Genomic DNA, 17,712 nt, shown 5'->3' on the forward strand with positions numbered 1-17,712 from the left:
GAAAAAGGTAGAAAATGTGCATTTATATCGTATCATATCACTTGTTGAAAGAATGATATGGATTGATCACGAACTGTAATGTGCGTAAACATAGCGGTCAATTGGATATAGCGAGGTTCCACATGGAATAGATAATGAAATGAATGACCACAGTCAATTTTGTTACTGATTAAAGGAATAATTTTAACTAGTCCAGAGGAAAATTCTATGCTGTTTGAATAGCACCTTGGGATGGTTAAATGCATAATTTAATGTCAGTACCTCTGCGTAGTACAGCAGTGAAGTAGAGTGTCAACCGCAATGTTTTTAAGGTTTCAGCTTCCCGTACAAGATGATGAGAATTTGAAGTCTGCCCTCGAGACAGACATTAAATGTGCAGGAGCATCCACTCCTAAAATATTTCTGGCACAAAAGTCAGACCAGTATCAGACTTGCTGCAAATCCAGTTTTTATTCCATTTAGGTGAATAGATCCAGCAACTGTGATCATAACCTCTTGGTAAGACTTGTAAATAACTGCTTTATCAAAATAATCTGTCCTTTTTAAATAGCTTGCTTTGGATAGTCCACCCTGAATATCAAGGCTGTGTGCAGTAATGATAAAGCTCTTGATCTCAGAATGTGATGATTTTAAAACAACCTAAAAATGGTTTTTAAAAAAAGCAATCAACTTGGAAAAGAAAATGGAGCAGTACAATAGTACTCCTTAAATTTAGGCAATGAGAATTCTACTGTATCTTTCACCATTTCTGATGAACATGTTACATCACCTGTTTTACTGTACAGCGAACTTGCAGGTCCTGTTTTGGTAATGAGTATGATTCAACAAGCAGGATACTGCATTTTCAGATTGCTGTTTCTGAACAAATAGAACAACTTTAAGCTAAAAGCTCCATGGAACAATACACAATTTGAACTTCAATTTGATTTATTAGATCTGTAAATTATCCCATGATCAATAACTTTTCACATTGTAGTAATGCATCTTCTGATCATCAGTGATGAAGCAAATCAATGCTAAATCCAACTGAAATCCTCATTACTACAAAAGGCCGTTACAAAGCATTAAGCAAAGTTCAAATTAGGCCAAGTCCAACAATCTGTGTTCTTGAATAAAGAAGTCCCCTCAAATTTCTTCTGGTGGGGTACGGCACTGCTTTAAATGCAGTTTATTTTTGGCAGTTTACCACAATGATAATCATTTTACCCAAATAATTTTATGTCTTTCTTTGATCTCTCACGCATCATCATCAGATGTATCACTGCTGCTCGTCTCTGTATCATCAACAGTGGGCTTGTAAGTGCTCTTCCAAGTACTAAATTTGAAGTTACAAGTGAGACCATTTTTCAGAAGACCATTTTTTCTAAGGCCGTTCTTCTGCAGCTGAAATTAAAACCAGAAGCGATGTAAGAACATGTACAAAAATCGTCACTACAATTTCTAAAATCTCCCACTATACTGAATTGGAAAGAACCCAACAGTACAGCAATTATAAATGCAAAAGGCTGCAGCCTTGAACCAAACATGGACCAGGACGTGAACTTCAGGTGCAAGATTTAAACGTCTGCCCTTGTCATGCATCCAACTAAGTGAAGTTGCAGCCAAAGTAAATCTAAAGACAATCCTAATCAGCAAAAGGTCTCCACCAAGAGAAATCTAATCTTACAGAAAGAATGTGTTTACAGTTGGCACAGGGCATTTGTCTCAACTTCAGGCATCTGCACATGAAATCCTGAGTCCAAACATCTTCAAATGCTTAATTACCGATTTGCCTTCCATCATAAAAGGTCAGAGTAGGGACGTTCACTGATGATTCCACAATGTTTAGTACTATTTCTGACCCCTGCATATTGAAATGATCCAGGTGCACAAATGCAACAAGACCTGGACAACATTCAGGTTAGGGCTACAAGTGGAAAATACCAATTGTGGCACACAAATGCTACGCAATGGCCATCTCCAAGATCAGAGAATATCGTACCTCTTTTGCTATTGATCGTCATTACTATAGCTAATCTCCCACAATCAACATGCTTTGGAGGAAACAGGACAGAGACTGAAAATTCTCTAGTGAGGAACTCATCACCTGACTTACCAAAGTCTACTCACTATCTACAAGGCATAAGTCACAAGAACACAATTTCTCCACTTACCTGGATTGGTGCACCTCCAAAGTCCTCAAGAAACTCAATACCAAAAGAACAAAAACAAAATTGCTGAAAAAGCTCAGCGGGTCTGGCAGCATCTGTGAAGGACAGAACAGTTAACATTTCGGGCCCAGTGACCCTTCCTCAGAACCCCTCCTCTGAGGAAGGGTCACGGGACCCAAAACGTTAACTCTGTTTTCTGCTCCAAAGATGCTGCCAGACCTGCTGAGCTTTTCCAGCAATTTTGTTCTTGTTCCTAATTTGCAGCATCCGCAGTTCCTTTGGTTTTTACCAAAAGGGCCTGCACGATCAGTTTCCCATCCACCAGAAACATTACGCCTGCCATCACCAATACACAGTTGCAGTAGTGCATATCATCTACAAGCAGCACTGCAACAACTCACCTTCGGTATTTTCCGAACCTGGTGACCCTTACCAAGTAGAAGAACAGTAGGTACATGGGAATTCCATCACCCGCAAGCTCCCCTCTAAGCCATACACCATTACGACCTGGAACAATATGGCTATTCTTTCACCCTCACTGTGTCAAAATTTTGCAGATCCCTCACACTAAAAGCACTGTGGGTATGGACATGTCGCATGGATTTCAAGTAAAAAGTTCATTGGTTGATCCAGTCAGACTCAGCTCAAGAAGGTGGCTCACTCCTCCCATATTCTCAAGCATAATTAGCAATTAGTAATAAGTGCTTGCTTTTATTCTTGGCTCCCAAGAAAAATTTTTATGTTACTATAGACTTCAGAACATGAATAAATTCATGGATTGAAAGAAACAGCAATAAGTATTTCTGGACTAAATGGTTTCTTGAGATTAAAGACAGAGACAAGGGGAAACTGTTTTAAAGGAATTAACAGAAACATGCAAATTAACCATCGCTGGAAAGAAGCAACAGAAACAATGTTTTCTGGAAGAAAGGAGATAATAACTGCCTGATAGCCTGTTGCCTGATGACAAATGGGCAGTTAAGCCTGCCTGCACAAGTAACATCCGAAAGTAATGGGGTTAATTGCAGGAAAAGCTGTGGCGTTTTAAACAAACAACTAAGCCTGAATGTTACACCAATAGGCGAGCTACTTCTGATAAGGTGGCAGGATGCAGACTTGAGGTCTCCAAACGTGTAATCAGCATTGAGGATAAAAAAGATTCTATGGAGTCATACATAACATCATACCACAAACATGAAAGACAGAACACTGAATAAGAACCCAACTCCAGAACATTTCAGCAGCATAACTTCAAAGAACAACAATGCATAAGAATTGAGCCCTAGACATATTCAGAGATAAGCACTGCTGGTTGGAATCCTGACTAGATTCTACCATTAACTGGTTAATAGCCAAGTTGGGTTGCCGCTTAACGTGCTTACTTTCGGGGTCATATTTTGGTTGCTACATGTAACAAAAAGTTTAAATCATTGTCTGTGAGACTTGTTGATAATTAGCCCAAAAGAGAGATTGTGGTGATTTACCCACAACAGTTTTCAAAAAGTGCTCAAGCCTTTGTAAACAGCAAAAGCTCTGAACTCAACTTTTTTTTTAAAAAATTGGTTCTGCTGTCATCACAACATTAATGGTGGCAATGTACCAAAGTAAATCCATTCTTTCTCCTTCACATTCCTTTTTCCTAACCAGGTTGAAACAAACAATCTAAGTGACTGCTAAGAATGAAGCATGAAATGAATAAAGACAGTATAAAACAAAAATATTTTGTACCTATTTAAGACACTTATGTTTAAACTGCCATCTTAAGGCTATCCAAAATATATAAAAAGTGAGATGTATAGCGACGCAAACTCTCTTGCAAATACAGTCATAGAGCTGTGTGGCGTGAAAACAGACCCTTCAGTTCGACTCGTCCATGCCAACCAGATATCTTAAATTAATCTGATCCCATTTGTCAGCATTTGGCCCATATCCCTCTGAAACCCTTCATATACCTATCTAAGTGCCTTTTGTATGTTGTAATTGTACCAGTCTCCACTGCTTCTTCTGGCAGCTCATTCGAAACACATACCACCCTGTGTGAAAATATTGCCCCTTAAGTCCCTTTGAAATCTTTTCCCCTCTCGCCTTAAACCCACACCCTCTAGTTTCAGGCTCCCCCACTCCAGGGAAGAGGCCTTATCTATTTATCCAATCCTTGCCCCTCATGATTGTATAAACCTCTTTATAAAGGTCAATCCTCAGCCACGGATGGACGATAGAAAATACCCCAGCCTATTCAGCCTCTCCCTATAGCTCAAACTCTCCAACCATGGCAACATCCTTGTAAATCTCTTCTGAATCCTTTTTAGTTTCCCCAAGAGAGACCAAATTACATGCAATACTCCAACCGTTCAAACCAAAGTCCTATACAGCCGCGACACGACCTCCCAACTCCTATACTCAATACACTGACCAATAAAAGGCAAGCATACCAAACACGCTCTTCACCTATCCACCTGTAATTCCACTTGCAAGGAACTATGAACCTGCACTCCCAGGTATTTTTGTTCAGCAACACAGTCCAGTTTCTTACAAACTTAATGGTAAGTCCTGGCCTGATTTGCCTTTCCAAAATGCAGCACTTCTCCATCTGCCACTCCTCTGTCCCTTTGCCCATCTGATCAAGATCTCGTTGTACTCAGGACGTAACCACATTCTCTGGCCACTACGCCTCCAATTTTAGTGTCATCTGCAATTTTACTAAATATACCTATGTTCATATCCAAATCATTTATATGAACAAATAGGAGGAGACCCAGCAGCAATCCTTGGAACAATCCTACTGGTCATAGGCCTCTGGTCTGAAAAGCAACCCTCCACTACCACCCTGCCTCTTACCTTCAAGCCAGATCTATATCTAAACAGCAAGTTCTCCCTCCATTCCACGTGATCTAACCTCGCTAACTGGTCTACCATGAAGAACCTTGTCAAACACCTTACTGAAGTCCATATGGGTCAAATCCACCACTCTGCCCTCAATCGTCTGCATTACTACTTCTTCAAATAAAAAATGGAATCAAGTTTAGAGAAACAGGGTTTAACATGCACAAGGCTATTTGACTCATCCCTTATTAGTTCTTGCCTTCCCAAATACACTTAAATCCTGTCCCTCAGGATTCCCTCCAACAGCTTGACCACATCGATGTCAGGCTCACTGGTCTGTAGGTCCCCAACTTTTCCTTACCACCTTTGCCAACCTCCAGGTCTAGTGGCACCTCACCTGTGGCTAAGGGGCCCAGCAATCTCTTCCCTCACTTCTCAGAGTTCTAGGGTACACCTGACCAGGTCCTGGGGATTCATCCACATTTATGCATTTTAAGATGCTCAGCACCGCATCCTCTGTAATATGATCATTTTGAGATCTTGCTATTTGTTCCCCCACGTTCTCTGGCTTCCATATCCTACCCCGCAACAAACATTGTTGCAATGTACACGTTTAGTTACCTCCAATCGCTTGCAGATGCACACGTAGGCGGCCTTGCTGATCTTTAAGGGGCCCTATTCTCTCCCCATTTACCATTTTGTCCTTAAAGTATTTGTATAATTCCTTGGGACTCACTGCAATCCTATTTGCCAAAGCTATTTCATGTTCCCTTTTGGCTCTCCTGAGTTCCCTCTGAAGTAAAAGTCAGAGTTAAATATGTACTAATTAAAGGAAAGCGAGCAGAATGTGAGGAAAATTAAAGACAAATAGTGAAAACAGAAAATGCTGGAGATCACAGGAGGTCAGGCAGCATCCATGAAGAATAAGCAATCGAACGCTGAGTTTAGAGGACTCTTCAGAGCTAACAGTGTAGAGGGGGCAATATTTACACAAAAGTGGCAGGGTAGAGTGCCGGGGCAATAAGAGTGTTGATAGTGCATATTAAGTGATCAGAATGTGAGAATGGCAGAAAAATTGTGTGTCTAACTGCCAAACTGGAAAAAAACATATGGCCCCACTGGAGTCGGGCTAGGGGAAGAGAGAAGACAAGGTGACAGAGAACTAAAGACAAAAAAAGTGTTAAACTAACTTGATTGGGAGGGGGGGGGGGGTGTCGCATTCGTCATGGCGCAGCCAGTAATCATTCCTGACTTGTGCCATGCAGAAGGTGAACAAGCTTTGGGAAGTCATGAGATAAGCTACTTACTGCAGCATTTCTAGCTCTGACCTGCTCTTGTAGCCACAGGATTTACATGGCTGATCCCATTGAATTTCTGATCAAAGGTAACTTCCAAGACTTTCACAGTAGGACATTAAACAATGCCATGCTACTGAATGTCAAGGTAAGATGGGCACATGCTCTCTTATGGGAAATGCCCTTCACTGACTGTTTCTGGTACCTACGTTAGCTGATATTGAGAATGAATGTCTCTCTACAGATATAGTCCCTACCTGCTTAAAAGGCTCTTGATCAATAATCCTTGGAACGAGCAACCCATTTCCAACCTCTTGCCCCCTCCAAGTCCTGTTACCGCTTCCTAAATCAGTGACTCCTTTAGTTTTAATGCCTTTATGGAATGTGGACACTACCGGTAACGTCAACAAATGACTACAAGTACAAGTACATGTATACATGCAGACTAGGACAAGTGAACCCTGGTGTCTCAAGCTTGCTGCGCCATTCATCGTGGCAAATCAGATTACGACATAATGCTACCTACCCTTGACAACATTTCAGCCCTTTGCTGATCAGTAATTTCAGGTGGCAGAGTGGTTAACACTGCTGCCTCACATGGCCAGGCACCAGAGGTCAATTTCAGCCTCAGGCGACTGTGTGTGGAGTCTGCACATTCTGCCCCTGTCTGTGTGGGTTTCCTCCAGGGACTCCGATTTTCTCCCACAAATCAGAGATGATCAGGTTGGGTGGGCTGGGTAGGCTGGGTTGGTTAGTCATGGGAAAGGCAGGTTTACAGGGATAGGGTAGGAGGATGGGTCTGGGTGGGATGCTGTCTGGAGGGTCAATGTTGACCTGTTGGGCCAAATGGCCTGCTTACACACTGTAGGTATTCTACGACTTTATGTTTCTATATTAAAATATTCAAAGATTCTGCTTTCAATGCATGTGGAGGAGAGTTCCAAACACAACAAAACTAATTAAATAAAAAACATCTAGTTATCTCCACCTTAAAAGGCCAACTCCTAGCTTTGGTAGCTCCAAAAACAGAACACACCCTCTCGAAATCCATCAGAACGAGGTCCCTTACCATCTTATACATTTCAATCAAGCTACTTCTTATTCTTCTAAACTCCAGCAGAAACATGTCTAGCCCATCTAACTTCTCTGCGTCAAGCTGATGATTCAGCTTCTATTCTAGTAATGGTTTCACAATCATGGACTTCATCCTACAGTCTTAAAACATAGGGGCTAATGACCTGTTAATTTTTATTCTCAAATTCCCTGGATGTTTCATCACATTGAGAAACACGGTCATAACTCCTTGATTTATAAAAAGATGGCAGAAACCAGGAAACTAAGGTTCGTGCTTAGCAACTGTCGGAGGGAAAAACTGAAGAATCACAGAAGGGTTACGGCACAGAACGAAACCATCTGACTCATGCCTGCACCAGGTCTTGATGACTTACCATCAATTTCCTCGTTCATCCTCACACATTATTTGGATACAGGTAATCACCCAATACCCTCCTGAAGCTATTAATAAGCAAGCTGTAGCAAGGCACTTGGATAACTTCAACGCAATCATAACATGATGACATAGGAGCAGAAATTAGGCCATTTGGCCCAGAGTCTGCTCCACCCTTCCATCACGGCTGATAGGTTTCTCAACCCCATTCTCCAGCTTTCTCCCCATAAGCCTTGAGGTTCTTGATTGTCAAGGGGCTATTACTGTCTAAAATATACTCAATGACCTGACCTCCACAGCCTTCTGTGGCAATGAATTTCATAGATTTACCACTCTCTGGCTGAAGATGTTTCTCCATATTTCCATTCTAGGGGATCTCCCCTTTACTCTAAGGCTGTGCCCTCAAGTCATAGTCTCTCCTGCCAATGGAGACATCTTCCCAACACCCCCTCTGTCCAGGCTGTCCAGCATTCTTTAAAAAGATTCCCCACCTCCCCAATCCTTCTCAATTCCATCGAGTACAAATCCAAAGTACTCAAACATTGCTCATATGTTAAGTCTTTCATTCCTGGGATCATTTTCATGAACCTATGGGCTTCAGATCGGTATGACAGGTCAGCACAACATCGAGGGCCGAAGGGCCTGTACTGTGCTGTAACGTTCTATGTTCTATTAACCTCCTCTGGACCCGCTCCATGGCCAGTACATCCTTCCTGAGTCAACATTGGCTGGTGACAGGAAAATCATGTTAAGCCAACCTATTGGAATTCTTTATGGTATTAACACATGCTGTGAATAAAAGGAAACCAGTGGATATTTGCACTTACAACTTCCAGAAGGCACTTGAAGTGCCACATCAAAAGGTTATTGCAGAAAATTTGATACAATAGAGAACAGCATACTGACACAGATAGAAAACTGGCTGGCTAACAGGGAGCAGAGAGTTGGGATAAATGAGGTTTTCTTTAAAAACAAAGTTGGCAAGATGTAACGAGTAGTGTGACACATGGATGGACACTGGGAATTCACCTGTTTATAATTTATATAAAACGACAGATGAAGGGACAGAGTACCTAGTTACAAATTTAAAGGTTGACAATGGAAATTAAGTTGTGAATAGGCTGTAAAAATATCGGTAAAAAAGGTAAGGGCCAGGGGGCATATTGGCAACAAGCTGGCGAATTGTGTTAACAGTAGAAAAACGTCAAATTGGCCATTTGGCAGGAAGAATTTTTTAAAAATCTGGTGTTATTATCTAAATGGTGAGAAATGAAAGGATTCTGAGGATAGATAGATCTGGTTATCCTAGTGCATGAATTGCACAAGATTTAGGTGCAGGTACTTCAAGTAATTAGGAAAGCTGATAGAATGTTTTAATTTTTCCTTTAGGCTGCCTCACTTGAGCAGTTACTTGTACCATACTGCTATGATCAGGTCACTCAGCCACCTGCAGATCTCCACTCTTACCCAAAAAGCTGAAAACAACTGACTTCCACAGTTAATTAAGCAACTAACTATGTTCACATGTTTCTGTGCCATTTGTTTTGTATCATGCATTAATTCAATTTATTTTACAAGGCAAGCTGCAAGCTTATCTTACACTGGCTTCCTCCATCATAACAGTCCATGCATTTGGATGTTTGTGCTGTTCAGAGAGAGATGATTGCACTATTTTCAGCATCTTTTAATTGAGCTGAATCAATATTCCTGTATTTTAGATTTCTCCAGAACATCATAACGGATATTCTTAATTCCTTATTTATTACACTGGCCAATTAAAAACTGTAAAAATAACTTGCACTATAGATGCATAACGACAATTCTATTTATGTTCCATAAATGGGTGTTCGTCTGATTGGCAGAACTGAATGACTGGAGTCAGTACTGGGGCCTCACCTTTTTACAACAGATATCAAAGATAGATAGGTAGGAAACTATGTTTTGAAGAGGACTGCAGTCAGTTGCAAACCAATATTAGATAGTTTGAGAGAGTGGGAAAAAAATCTGGTAGACGACATAGATAATGGGAAAATGTGAAGTTGTTCACTTTGACAGGAAGAACAAAGACAGAGTATTACCTAATTGGAGAACAACTGTACAATCTGGAGGTGCAAAGAGATCTAGGTGCTCTCACACAGGAGTCATAAAAGGTTAGCTTGCAGACACAGGCTAATGGAATGCTATTCAAGAGCAATTGAACATAAAAGCCAGGGTGTACGTGATAGGGCAATGAGATCAAATCTTAAATATGCGTGGCCACCTTATTTCAGGAAGGGCATAAATGTAACCGGTGGTAGTTCACTGAAAGTTGTGATTGATGCCTAGAATAAGCAGGCTATTTTATGGAAAAGACTGGATAGGCTAAGCCTGTTTTCACTGGATTTCACAAAAGCAAGTGGTGTCTTGATTCAAGTATAAAATGCTGAAGGGTCCAGACAAGGTGAATATAAAAACATGAGATTTCCTCTTGTGGGTCAGTTTAGACCTACAGGTCACAGTTTAGAGGTCATCCTGACAGAGGTGAAGGGATTTCCTTTTCTCACAGAGTTGTTCAACACTGGAATGCTAGCTCAGAAGGCAGTGACAATACAGCCATTCTATTTTATCCAACATGGAGACAGATTTTTGTTGGTCAAAGAATCAAGCATAGAGTAAATGGAAATGTGGAATTTTAAATTCAAAACAGACCACTTGTGATCTGACTGAATGGTGGAGCAGACCTAAGGGGCCAAATGACCCAGTTGCATTTCTCATTCATATGTTTGTATGCTCATAACCATGCAAAGTGCTTTTAATTATCTGCACACAACCGTCTTGGGGACAAAGAGACATATTGGCAAAATTCACAAGCTCATCCACAATCTTGTCATGAAATATCGTGAATGTTGTTCCTGTTGCGTCAAGCATCTTTATAACATCTGAAAGAACATTTTTAATGGCAAAAGGAAATCATTGGCTTCTAAAATTCAAATATCTGGAACAGAGGGAGACCCAACAACCTCGATATCAAGCCTGGTTCCAGCAATTAAAGCCAAAGCTCTGTTCAGCACATGCCAAGAAAACCTACAGTGGGGGTTTGACCACTGCATGCTTAGAGATGGCTTTAGACTTGCGAAAAATCCTCTCAAAATTTACCAACTTACAATTTGATGTTTGCAGAATTTCACTAATTTGGAATATTGACTGCTATCTATCCAAAAAGTTGCATACCTATAAATACAACAGGAATTTACAAAGGGAAAAGCTGAGGATTTGAAAAGTTTGAAGAATGGATCCAATTTTGCCTATTACCTGTTCACTGATGGCCTGGAATTCCCTCATCTCATCCTCTGTTAATGGAGCACAAGTTTCATCATTTTCACTTTCTTCCTGCCAACCCATTTCTTTAAGCAGCCTACATGCAAAACCAAAATAATATTACAGAGGTGACAGTGGCATACCAAAGGAAATCCACATTCAAATGTTAAATACAATTAGAAATCTTCACTAACATCTGAAGAATCGAGCAACTTTAAAGTGAAATTTTGCCATTCCATGTTTCTAGTTCAAGGTCAATTATTCACCATTTAGCAAGTTAGTTTCAGTGTGGCCCAGATCATGACATTAGAATTTTTAAACCCATTTGTACGAACAAAGTACAGCAAACCCAATTATCCAATACAACATTTCCATACATATTCAAAGAACAGTTTAGTTGGTTGTGATAACAGATGCAAACATTGTACACTGAAAAATGATTTCTGGTATGGTATATGATGTAGTTGGAATGAAAACATGGCGTTGGTTAAAAATACTGCCAGGATAGCTTGACTTATGGCTATGACAAAATGAATGTAACAATCTTTAAGATCAAAATAACATATCTATTCAAGAGAAAAGGATCGCTTTTATATAGGGGGGGGGTGAGAAAAACTCAGTCACAAACATGCCAAAATACCATTACCAGGATAAAAAAAGGGGAAGGAAACTGCACCTGTCTATGGAAATCACCAAGGCTACAGCTGGACCAGTATATTCATAGCAGCCGGCAACACTAATGTCCAAGTCTCGCTATCAAAGGATGGTAATTTTCTTCACAACTCGGATGCAATTTTGCTATGCCCATTCCAAAAGACAAACTGAAGTTTCGAGGTTTAGAAGTAAGTCAATGATTTTATACACATACCTATGCTCAGCTTCCAGTGAACTTGATAAAATATTACATTGGGGAAAAGCTGCTGGGTGAATGGTTGACTGGGACAGAGTTCGAGCATTTCCCTTCTCCCTACGATCACCACTTTTATCAAAATTTCGATTTTCATCTCTTTCTTGATGAGTATTCTTGTTTTGTTGCATGCTAAACATTCCATAATCCTGCAGGCAATAGACCAAGATAAAGATAAACAATTCTTGCAGACAAGCTGTCGGAAAATATTTATTTCTTGGTGAAAACTTTTAAAGCTCCACAATTACAGTATAACAACTTTTATAGGTAAGCAAAAGCCAAGAGCTGTTGATGCTGTAAATAAGGAACAAAAACAAGTTGCTGGAAAAGCTTAGCAGATCTGGCAGCATCTGTGAAAAATAAGAGTGAACGTTTCAGAACTGAGGAAGGGTCATCAGACCTGAAACGTTAACTCTGATTGCTTTTCACAGATGCTGCCAGACCTGTTAAGCTTTTCCAGAAACTTCTGTTTTTGTTTATAAGTGAACAGATGTTTACTTTTTCTTAAAATACATGCTCAACGCAAAAGTCGTCCAATACCATTTGTAGCACAAGTGCTTTCAATATGAGCCTTTGTGATTAGTAATTCTTAAGAAAAGTAAAATATTTCTATTGGGCAAGAGAAAGTGTATCCCTTTAGAAAGCAGATGGAAGAAAACCAAAAGAAAATCAAACATCAATTTTAAATATACTAACATCTATCAATACCAGTGGTTCTGTAGCTGAAGTGAGAGCAATGTCGTGACCGAGTCAAAAGATTCAAGGACCCCAGCAGTTTGACCCAATTTCTAGGCCAACACTTCAATGCAATACTGAGGGAGTAATACTCTGTAAAATACCATCTATTGAAGACTTGTGTAAATAGGGCTCTGCCTGCTCTCTCAAACGGAGATAAAGAGGTTTCATATTACTGTTTCAACAAGGAGCACTGAAGTTACCTCTGGTGTTCTACCTGAGATACATCCCTCAAATAACATTACTAAGACAAACCAAGTCACATTCTGTTGCAGTCCATGCAAGCTGCAGCATGTAAACTGGCTGTCGTTTCTTCCATAAGAGGGCTGCACGTCAAAAGAATTTCAATTGTAAATTCTGCAGGGTAAAGGTAAGTCAATGTCTTTGCTCCCAACATAAAATATATTCCATTCTCCAAGACATCATTTCAGTCTGAAATTAACTGTATTTTCCTCCATCACACGACATGCTACTGCAATAAGAACTGAAGTCTTAAACAGTGTTAGAAATTAGCGTCTCTGTAAAACTCACATACACCCGCGCCCTGTGCCCCCCCCTATACTTCCTGTAAAACACACACACACACAGTCTCATGTAAACTGTTGTTACAGCAGTTACTTTCTGTTCCTAAAATAAACAATTCTAACAAGGCAAAAAGGATGTTATAAAGACCATTTGGATCATTCTGCCCTATAAGCTGACATCTGCACTTCATTATGAAGGCAGAGTTTCGGAAAATACAAATTTTATTTTCTTAAAAAGATTAACAACTAATCTTTAAAATGAACGTTTGGAATTGGGGAAATAGTTATTCTAACAGAGTAGTTGCCCCATATCCATTGGCCAGAAGGATTCAACTAAGTAATTAACACAGATTAACAACTGGCCCTGAGAAATAAAGGTACATCAATAAGTGCTCAGGGTTAGACAGCAGTCACCATCAGGTGATCCTTATTCAGGGCAGCCCAAATCAGGACTTCTCCAGGTGGGAAGATTGACAAGAGATTTAAGTCAGGTCCAAGAAAGAGATCCTAATACTTGAGCTACAGCATAGGATGCTGCCTTCACAACTTGAAAGAGATCACTATCCTCTGTGATAACTGTGGCTTCTCTTGGGATATCTGTAAACCATCCCCAATTTTGATGGACAAAGAGGAGAATGTAGCCCAAGTAAAAAATGTATCATGCCTTGCCTGTTGCTTCATAACAATTTAATGCATCTGATGACTTTATAACAAATGATCAGATACGATAGGAGTCAAATTAGCTCATCTGAGCCATCCTCCACAGTTTGCTTATGAATGATATGTTTCTCAACACCACTATGCTGCCTTCTCTCTATAGCACTTGATCCTCTGACTAATCGAGAAGCTGTCTGCATTAAATACACTCAATGACTTGATGTCCACAGGCTTCTGTGGTAGTGAGTTCCACTGATTAATCATCCACTGGTAAAGAAATTCCTCCTCAACTCTATTCTGAAGGGTTGGCAGTCACCCTGGGCTGTGCCTTTGGGTCCCAGTCTCTGCTACTATTGGAAACATCTTTTCCACATTCACTCTATCCTGCCCTCTCAGTATTATTTAAGCTTCAAACATATCAAAATTAAGTCTCACTGTATTTTACAAACTTTTTTTTAAAGATCTAAATTCAATCCAATTTTTAACAAGGGGACTAAAAGAAAATTCAATTAGTACAGGGTCTGTCTATACCTGATTTCGGTTCACAATATGAAGAGCGGCAAGTCAGAGAGAGGCAAAACAGGTATAAACACAACCAAACAGCTGACTTGGTATTGCCTAAACCGGCCCAAGGCATTTCAAAGACATATTATGAAACAGGATGAGGCAGTGGAGTTACACAAGGAGATATTAGGACAATTGACCAGAAACTTGGTCAAGGAGGTTAAGTTTTAAGGGACCTTAAGAAAAGGAACGACAAAAAAGTGGGATGGAAAAAAAGGTGAGACAGAAAGAGACAGGGGGAAATTCAAGAGCTTGGGGCCTAAGCAACTGGTGGTGCACAGTCACCACAGTGAAGCAATCTAAGTGTGGCATGGAGAGACTAGTATTAAAAGATTGCTGAAATCTCAGGATTATAGGAAATGCCAGATAGTCAGGGTGATACCATGAAGGTATGCAAAAACGAGAATGAGAGTTGTAAAAATCAAAGCATTGTTTCTTCAGAAACTAGTGTAGATCAGCAAGTACAGGTCTGTTAGGTGAGTAAAATTTGCTGCGTTAAAGGTACAGGCATTCTCTGAAGTGCAGTCATTGCGTAGAAATATAGAAGCCAGTATACCGACAGCAAAATCTCACAAAACAGTAATGACTAAATTATCAAAAGTTCCCAAAATGAACAGCAGGATCTGTCATGTCACTGATCCAGTTAGAAAATGACTTATGCACCTTGCATAGACAAAAGGAGTCCAACTATTTCACAAATAGCCAAGTTGTTTTTTTAACCCCTGATGCACACGCATAACATGCACGCATGATGTCACAGAAATTTGTTAAGTTCCGCATATAGTCTCAGATGGATGAGAGTTTGCTCGCTGAGCTGGAAGGTTAGTTTTCAGGTATTTCGTCACCATTCTAAGTAACATCTTCAGTGAGCCTCTGGTGAAGCGCTGGTGTTATGCCCCGCTTTCTATTTATCTGTTTAGGTTTCCTTGGGTTGGTGATGTCATTAGCTGTTCTTTTTCTCAGAGGCTGGTAGATGGGCTCCAAATCAATGTGTTTGTTGATGAAGTTCCAGTTGGAATGCCATGCTTCTAGGAATTCTCGTGCGTGTCTCTGTTTGGCTGGGACAACACATCCAACCTAGGACAAGCCAAACAGAGACACGCACGAGAATTCCTAGAAGCATGGCATTCCAACTGGAACTTCATCAACAAACACATTGATTTGGAGCCCATCTACCAGCCTCTGAGAAAAAGAACAGCAAATGACATCACCAACCCAAGGAAACCTAAACAGATAAATAGAAAGCGGGGCATAACACCAGCGCTTCACCAGAGGCTCACTGATGATGTTACCGAGAATGGTGACGAAACGCCTGAAAACTAGCCTTCCAGCTCAGCAAGCAAACTCACATCCAGAACCTCAACCTGAGCTACAAATCTTCTCAAACCCCGGTAGTCTCAGATTTCAGAACATCCTAATATTATTACTCCATATGGCAAGAAGGATACATGATAGAATTACCCTCCACAAAGCAATACTTCACATACCAAACTAATGCAGCAAGGAACAAAGGCAGCAGATTCAGAAATATCTGTAACAGTGCTAGAACAGGCGTCCGTGAAATAGTTAAAATATTTACCTCCCCCCACCCTCCAAGTCTGATCTGACTGTTCAGATTCGATCTGTTGTTAACCGTTTCTCTCTCCTGGCCTAAGTTGTTCCAATCCCACTATTTTGCTTTTACTCCGAAATATTTAGCTCCTTTACATATCCAACAATTGGTGACCAAAAAAACTCAAAACAAAGGAATCACTGCAACAATTTTCACAAGTTATTCGTAATAAGTTACTTCTGGGCTGCAGTTAAAATTATTACACAGGTAAACAAGGCAGGCAATTTTCACAGAACAAATGAAGCAGCACGAGTAGCTCATGCACTGACAAAAAATACCTAACAGAAAGAATGGCTCCATTGGCCTATTTCTTCCCCTCCACCTCCATTATCAGTGGGAACAAAGTTCATGCTCCGTATTGTTTGCCAGCAACCTGCTGTTCAAAGTAAGTTTCTAGACAATGGACAAGAGATGATTGGAATCAGCTACAGCAGCCATACAGCTAAATGGGTAATGGTACATTGACAGATTAGCAACACAGCAAAGAAAACAACTTCAGATAAGGAGGAAACATTCAGGGCTGGAAATGGGGCAGATGCACATGGAAGAGAAGGGAAAAACTGGGGGGCAGTACAAAATAGAGTAATAGCATGATAAATAATTTGGGTCAACGGATAAATGTAAAGAACTGAAAATTTCTGGAAAGGAAAAAAGGCAATAAGAAATGCCAAGTGGCTTAGTGGTTTAGCACTGCCGTTTCACAGTACTTGGGTTCAATTCCAACCTTAGGTGACTGAATAGAGTTTGCACATTCTCCGCACGTCTACATGGGTTTCCTCCAGGTGCTCTGGTTTCATCTACAGTCTAAAAATGTGCATGTTAGATGGATTGGAAATGTTAAATTGCCCCAAAGTGTGCAGGTTAGATGGATTAGCCACCGTAAAAGCAGGATTTAGGGGGTGGGAGTTTATAGGTACAGGTGGCATCTTCTTTGGAGGGTTGGGGGTGCAGACTCCATGTGTCAAATGGCCTCTTTCCACCCTGCAGGGATTCTATGAATTTGTGACATTAGCAAATGATCACAAATCTAAAAAAACTTGTATTGTTTCCATGTGTGGTATTGGCTAGATTCTGGACACCCAATCGTGGGAAGATACCCTTGCAAGCATTGTAACAATTAAGATTCCTTATAGCAAGTGCTTGTTGAAAGAATAAAAAAAGTCACATCCATCCCAGTGAACCCAATAGCCAGGATTGGTTTCCAAAGTCCTCATCTTCCACTTTCCCCACAATCCCATCAAACCAGAGTCATACTTCAGTGAGAACCACTCCACACCCGAGCAATCAGAATAGTTTACTCCTCTACAGTAACTCCAACTTGGTCCATTCCTCAGTCACTTCAACATCTCCTAACCTTACCTAAAACATGTCCACCTCACTGCTGCACCCCCCACCCCACCCCGATCACCGCAACCCACATTACCCTCCATGCTAAGTCAGGAGATGCAACTCTTGCCCTTTTATCTCCTCTCTTCTCAACATCCAAATTCAAAGCACTTATTTAAAAAGTAAAACACTCACTTACTTCTATTTCTTTCAGTTTAGCATGCTGTATCAACTGCCTACAACATGGCCTAGTCTACATGGAAGTGACCAACCGTGGACTAGGTGAATATGCATGACTTCCTATACATCACTTATTATTCGACTTCTTCAGTTTCTCCTGTTCTGAACTTTATCACTTGGTTTCCTGCATAATGT

General features: G+C 40.5%; 1 protein-coding gene across 3 annotated transcripts in view; it reads right to left on the reverse strand.

Moving 5' to 3' along the window:
- Positions 1 to 461: 461 nt before the first annotated feature.
- LOC125454680 (vasculin-like) overlaps positions 462 to 17,712 on the reverse strand; it is a 56,699-nt gene continuing 39,448 nt past the window's right edge. For all 3 annotated transcript variants that reach the window (XM_048535725.2, XM_048535733.2, XM_048535717.2), the window contains exons 10-12: positions 11,881 to 12,068; positions 11,007 to 11,109; positions 462 to 1,383 (exon numbers count right to left, since the gene is read on the reverse strand). In XM_048535725.2, the coding sequence (XP_048391682.1) occupies positions 1,237 to 1,383; positions 11,007 to 11,109; positions 11,881 to 12,068 (438 nt within the window). In that variant the 3' untranslated portion in view covers positions 462 to 1,236. The remainder of the gene's footprint in view (positions 1,384 to 11,006; positions 11,110 to 11,880; positions 12,069 to 17,712) is intronic.

This window comes from Stegostoma tigrinum, chromosome 1 (assembly GCF_030684315.1).
Source record: "Stegostoma tigrinum isolate sSteTig4 chromosome 1, sSteTig4.hap1, whole genome shotgun sequence".
Classification (NCBI taxonomy): Eukaryota; Metazoa; Chordata; class Chondrichthyes; order Orectolobiformes; family Stegostomatidae; genus Stegostoma; species Stegostoma tigrinum.